The 6,317-nt window shown below is 37.8% G+C and overlaps 1 protein-coding gene across 6 annotated transcripts in view; it reads right to left on the bottom strand.

The window, feature by feature from the left end:
* Positions 1 to 1,115: 1,115 nt before the first annotated feature.
* CNOT2 (CCR4-NOT transcription complex subunit 2) overlaps positions 1,116 to 6,317 on the bottom strand; it is a 56,570-nt gene continuing 51,368 nt past the window's right edge. For 5 of the 6 annotated variants that reach the window (XM_082241124.1, XM_082241119.1, XM_082241122.1 and 2 more), the window contains 3 exons: positions 5,928 to 6,028; positions 5,143 to 5,287; positions 1,116 to 2,267 (listed from right to left, as the gene is read on the bottom strand). In XM_082241124.1, the coding sequence (XP_082097250.1) occupies positions 2,181 to 2,267; positions 5,143 to 5,287; positions 5,928 to 6,028 (333 nt within the window). In that variant the 3' untranslated portion in view covers positions 1,116 to 2,180. The remainder of the gene's footprint in view (positions 2,268 to 5,142; positions 5,288 to 5,927; positions 6,029 to 6,317) is intronic. The other variant, XM_082241123.1, reaches the window with a different exon arrangement.

Raw genomic sequence — 6,317 nt, 5'->3', positions numbered from 1 at the left:
CATTTGAACGCATGGGGTCCAGCATAAAATGAGAGAGATCATTTTGACACCACAAAATGTGCCAGTGCTGACGTTACATTTGTGTGTGTGTGTGTGTGTTGTGCAGACTTCTATGGTAATGCTCTATGTTTCACAAATTAATAGAATGTGGAGAATATTTCCAATCCCATCCCTTTTAAAGGTCTTTGTAAATAACACAAATGTATTGAATAACTGAGAAACAAAACCAAGCAACTAAGCAGTATTTGTCACGGTGTAAGTTACCAGCATTAACTGGCAGAGGAAGCACTTTGTTTTAAATAAGAAGAAGATGATAAGTTGTCATTTTATATTTTTATGTCTGTCATTAACCCAAAATACATATAAAAATGTAGAATTTATATTTGCTGTACACCTGATACAGAAAACATAGCAATGTTACTAGCAGCTGATTTCCCAAAGTCGCTTGAGAAAAGAGCTAACAAATTTATTTTGCGCTATATAGAAAAAAGTTTTAAACTAAACATTTCTCTCGACATTATTTTGCTGTCTTTTCCCACTTTGGTAACTTCAGATAAGTTGTAACAACTTATAATATCCGATTGCAATATAATTCACAGTTGACTGAATTATGTGTTAAGAAAAAAGGATACACACTATCCCCATTTTCCCTTTGCCTAGAGAATAGTTATAGTGCCTTTCACAAATTAAATGCTTTTCATGTTGGTTTATTTAGATTTGAACCTCCAGGGGAAAAAATAGCCATTAAACGAAATGTACCTTCTCTGCTCAAAAAGTTTAAACAACATACTCATGACAAAAAGAAAGTTATTTCAATGTGAATTTTTGGACCATCTTCCATGATTGCCCATCTTACCCCATTGCTAAAAATACATTGTTCTATTATTACGTCAGCCTGTTCTGACATTAACAAGCTTTGATCACGAATTCAGACCTACAGTGGAAACGTATGCGACTCTTATTCAATGAAGCTCCAGCAGCGAAAAGACTCTTCCTTTTAAGTGCCACAAACACTTTATAGCTTAGCATGTTTTAATACTTCAACTTTTTTTTCCATATTTTTCTCATCGTTGAAGAAGTGATATCACAATCTCAAATCAAAGTCAACACTGCAGTGAGGAGAGCTTTTCTACTTTATTACAAAGAGAAGAAGCCTTTATGTGGTCAGAAAATACAAGATTGATCTTTTTTTTTTCTCTTCCTATGAAACGCTGCTGTTCAAACAGCCAGAGTGAATTGTCTCAGTTCACTTCGTTAAGTCCCATCACATTCACTTGGGTATGGATGTCCTTGGCTGCTGAAATCTGGCCCTTTAGTGCACAGGGCGACAAAGACGTCCCCTGACCAGCAGTTCCAGAATGTCCCGTTTTCATATATTGCATCCATGCACACCTCCTAAAAATGAGGTACAGCAGGGCAAACATTTTCCAAAATAGATGTCATATATATAATATATACACATTCGTACATACATACCTTTATTCATGTGATGTCCAAAAATTTAAAAAAAATGTACACATTTATTACAAAATCGTAACAAAGACTGGACAGTGTTTTGCTCATTCTGGAAAGATGAAGCTCAGTAACACACAACCCTGGAAATGAACCAAAGGTTGTGGCAATATCTTTCTTCTAAACAGTCAGATATTCTTGCATTAAGTTGGCGAAAACTGCCTTTTCAAAAACTGAAGGGGAAGTAAAATGAAGGAAGCAGACCTTGCTCATCTTTCCAAATGAAATACGAGAAGGATCTTCACATAAAAATGCACAAACATTTTTTTTTTATTACCAAGAGTGCTACAATGAACAATGCAAATTTTATTGTCTATTTCTTGTTTCTTTTTTTCCTTTTTTTACAATTTGGAAACTAAGTGGTAAACTTTTGTCAGTGTACTTGCTTGTCTTTACAGACCCAAGCTTGTCTGCTGGCAAAAAAAAAAAATAAGTAAAAAAAAAATATTTAAATCCGACCCTGCTCAAACTAAAGAAAAACAAATTATAAATTTAGTTGTTGGGCAGCACATAATTAGTAAGGCAGGACTTCAAATGGTGACCCTTTTGCATGAGCCAATTGCCAGATCCTCATAAGGAATTAAAACCAGGATGCCTGAGCCACATCAGTTTTGCAGTTATGTTGAGTATTGTGCTGAGACAGCCATACCCCAAGACAAGGGAAGTCTTTAGAAGGCTTGCTGAGCAGGGTTGTAGTTGAAGGTGGATGGCAGATGAGGCCTTTCTTCTAGCTTGTCATATTCCAGATGAAACTCCTAGAAACCAAATAAAAAAGACAATCACTTCATTATCAGCGGATGGCCCACTAAATTCTGTAAGGTCATGTGTAACCCAAAGAAAAATGTTGCTTCAGGGGGAAATAAAATCTGCTAGATTTTCTCTTGACCAAAGAAGCTAATCTTCTCTTGGCCTTGTCTCCTTTTATATTACGATGGTGAGGGGGAAATAAATATTCTGCAGCAGCAGCCTTCACTTTTGAAATTGGCTTTACAAAAACTCTCCAGTAGCTACTTTAAAACTTACGGCAGAACCCAACATAATGCCAATGAACTTCCACTCATGCAGAAAGACTCCTTGCAACCTCAAAATCTGCTCTGGAGGATCATGGTAAAACTTTAAAGTGTTTTCCCAAAATTGTCCATCTACTATTCCCCCCATCTTACTTTTCTTCTTCTTTGCCACATTCTGCAGATGTGCAGAATGCATAACATATTATAAATTTTGGGAGGTGCGGGACTATAAATTACATTTCCCCTACAAGCTCTTTTATAAGGAGGCAGGGGAAGGCATTCTTGACGATGAAGAAGCAGCAACTTGTGAAGTGAAAATGATGTACTGTAGTTTTAAATTCTACTAAAGGATATATCTGGAATGTAAAGCCAGTCAGTCACCTGGTCACCTGTAGCTGGTAAGAACTACCTCCAGATGATAGGTAGACATCTATTTATTTTCATTTCTCTATATATTCTGCCCCTTTCCACTTCAGTGATCTCAGGGCAGATTATAAATAACGAAAGAAAAATGTTTGCCAGCAATATCGCCTTGCAGCTCCACCACAGTGGTGTGTGTGGGAGCTCCAAACTGGCTCCAAATGGATTGGCTCCAAATTGTCCCATGTGTGAGCAGAAGGCACTTTTGCGCACATGCAGGAATTTCCCATTTCTCCCGTGATGCAATGCACTGACCCTCAGGAGCATCTTTCTGGGGGCTGTGATGGACTGCAGCTGAGAGATGGGGGGGAAATCCATGTACAGAAAGATCTGGATGCTTAAAACATAAATAACACAGGCCCATGAGGAATAAAGCAAGGGAGTACTATTCATAGTCAGAGGGTTGCCAAATAAAAGGTTTTGTTCTTCATGGCCGCTTAACTTACCTATGAAAGGATGGGAACAAAGAGCAAGACTTCTGCAGAAGATCTTACAAGGGGGGAATATGAGAGCAGGAAGCCCTTTACTTATGCCTCAACACGTTCAGAGCTTTATAAGTAAAACACACATGTTGAAGTGTGTACTCAGTGTAGATTTTTAAGCTCTGGCAGTTCTTTGGATCAGAGTTCTCTGAATGAAAGAGCTTTCCTGTCCATCTCAGTATCAGATCTGCATGTTATGTGTACTAACAGTAGCAATCAAATGCAGGTTTGCGCTTGCCAGCATGTTTAGGAATACCCATTAAGCTTAAGATTTTAAAGGCAAGACGGCATCCAAACACACCATTCGTCTTTCTGTGATGAAGGCTAACAAGAAAAAGACTAATGTTTCCTGGTGATCTGAAATAGCTATACAGTATTTTTCTCATCCATTTCTTTTAAACAATGGTTTATTTACCTACAATTTGTATCGCAGCACACGTTCAGGATAGATAACATTCAGTTCAATTCAAAATTACTGATAGATAACATTCAGTTCAGTTCAAAATTACAAAAACAACATTTTTCAAAGATACAAAGTCACACTCAAATTCCTTCTCGTGTCCACAGGGAGCAAGACCAACTCCTAGCCATTCAAGCTTCCTGCTATGTTGGCTAGGACATGCCTCTCTCTCCCATCTTGTGTAAGCAATTATTCCAAGATTTAAGTTGTTTCTTCTCCTGTCTTTAGACTGTGAGCTGTCTGGAGAGAAATGTCCTCATTTATACAAAATATCTATTACTGATTCTGTACTCAGTCAACAAATACTACATGTAAGGTAATCCACATGCGATTTCCTTCCTCCTTTCGCAGGTATGGCTTGATTTTAAGATGCACCTCCTAAGAATTCCCCCCCTTTGCAGCCCAATTTGAATAGCTGCAGTTGAGAAAGAAAAACGTTCCTTTGCATCCCAAGCTTAACTTCAAGCCGGGTATACAGAAAAAGGGAAGTAGGATATGAGTCACAGTGCCCAGAGTGTTCCTGGTTACCTCTTAGCAACAGATTCTGGATGCTGCAGATGATACCCTGCTTGAGCCTAAGCAGTGGTTCCCCACGGCCAATATATAGATTTGTGACAAAATAAACTGCATTTTACCACTCCATTTACATTTCAACCAAGATTCACAGAAAGGTACAAATCAGACCTCCTCCTAAGGTGAACAAACTATTGCTTTAAGAGCCATTTCTAGAATGTGAAATCAAAACCCCACAGGCTTTCTACAAAGCTGGTTGATGGATGTCATCCTTACGTAATTATCCCCATGACAATAGTCTTAATATGTTAATATGTTTCAATCACTTACGCAACGAGGGGACAATCAAAGGCTGAAGCAAGTTGAAAAGAAGGAACACAGTTCCGACTTAACTAGGAGATCTTGATATACTTCTGGGTTCATCTTCTGATAAGCGTTTGTGTAAAAATTATATATATATATATATATATATATATATATATATATAGCCATTATCTGAGGCATTCCGAAGATGGGCAACAGTCAGCGAACTGAGAGGGAACCAAGGTAATGAACGCTGGTATGCTACTGCCTCTGTCCCAACAGAGTCTCCTTCCACATAATCAGAATTTCTGGTGTAGAACAACCCACCCTAAATGTGCACGGCCTTGAATGCCCCCCCCCTTTTACAAATACTAGTGAGAATGTGCACAAATTAAACATTTTACGTACAGCTTTTAAATGTTTCTCTGAAGAAGAAAAATACCTTAGCTACTTTTCTCCAGTTAAGACAGTCAAAGAAGTAGTATGTTCCCCTCTCATATGTATTGGTTTTCATTGTTGGCTCCATGCCTGGTGCCCTGGTAATCCATACTCTTTCTTCTTTGTGGTATCTCCAATCTCGGTTGAATCTATGATTATCCAATCAGGAAGGAAGAGATTCTGTTAGCTTGGCTAATTTCCACTGATTTAATCTTCTTTAAAACTCAAAATATATCTCTACGCCAACATGGCTGCTCAACATCTTTAACATGCTACAATAATCTAGCCACTATCAAAGTTAGTACCTTAAGCAAAAAATTGAACATATTGTCCTATATGCAATGGTAATATTAGGAAGTATTAATGAAATATTTTTGCCCAGCGTGAAGTAGGCAATACAAGATAACTAAATTGCAAGACAATTTATGAGAGCTTAGATTAGGGTTTTAGTTAATGGCTTCAATCTAGAGGATAAAGCTGTGCACACACACATCCCCCCCCACACACACACACTAAGAACTCCCAGTTTTCTCCTTCGAATGAGTGATGGCTGTCTATCATCTGGCAGAGATTAGAGAATAGGTTCTCCACCATGCAAGCACAAGTGCGGGAAATATATAAGCAGAAATCTGTTTCCTTTCAAGTGTCATTCCTGCTAGCATGGAATTCCCTAACATGTGGCATATAAAATAACTTGCATTTGAAACAGCAATTTAAAATTTTTTAAAATAACCAGAATAATTGTCTCCTTTGTATCCTAATACAAAATTCACTGAAATCTGAACATACAGCTCTACTGCTGCTAATAGCTGTAATACATCTCCTCCATTCATGTAATAGAGATAAAACAGTAGATCTTCCCCATAGCGGCCAAGCTTTATTGCAGCCAACTGTAAAGGAAAAAAAAAAAGATGAACACTTTTTAAAGAAAGGAGTTTGCATAAAGGCACTAAATCCAATCAAACTTTTATTGACCTATAGTTAAGGGTGCTATTATGAGACAAATTACTCTGGTAGAATTCCAGCTGGCTTCAACGAAGCAGGAAGAGTGTAACTAGATTGTGAACCTATCTCCAAGCATGTTGCCAACACTTTTTCTAGCATGTATAATAAAACAATCCATTTCCCCCTCTAGCGTCTATTTCAATTTACCTATTTAGCAGTTGTAGAGCTAATGTT

This window comes from Podarcis vaucheri, assembly GCF_965113315.1.
Source record: "Podarcis vaucheri genome assembly, chromosome: 10".
NCBI classification, from domain to species: domain Eukaryota; kingdom Metazoa; phylum Chordata; class Lepidosauria; order Squamata; family Lacertidae; genus Podarcis; species Podarcis vaucheri.
The sequence above is the reverse complement of the archived record's forward strand: the minus strand, read 5'-3'. Positions and strand labels throughout refer to the sequence as shown.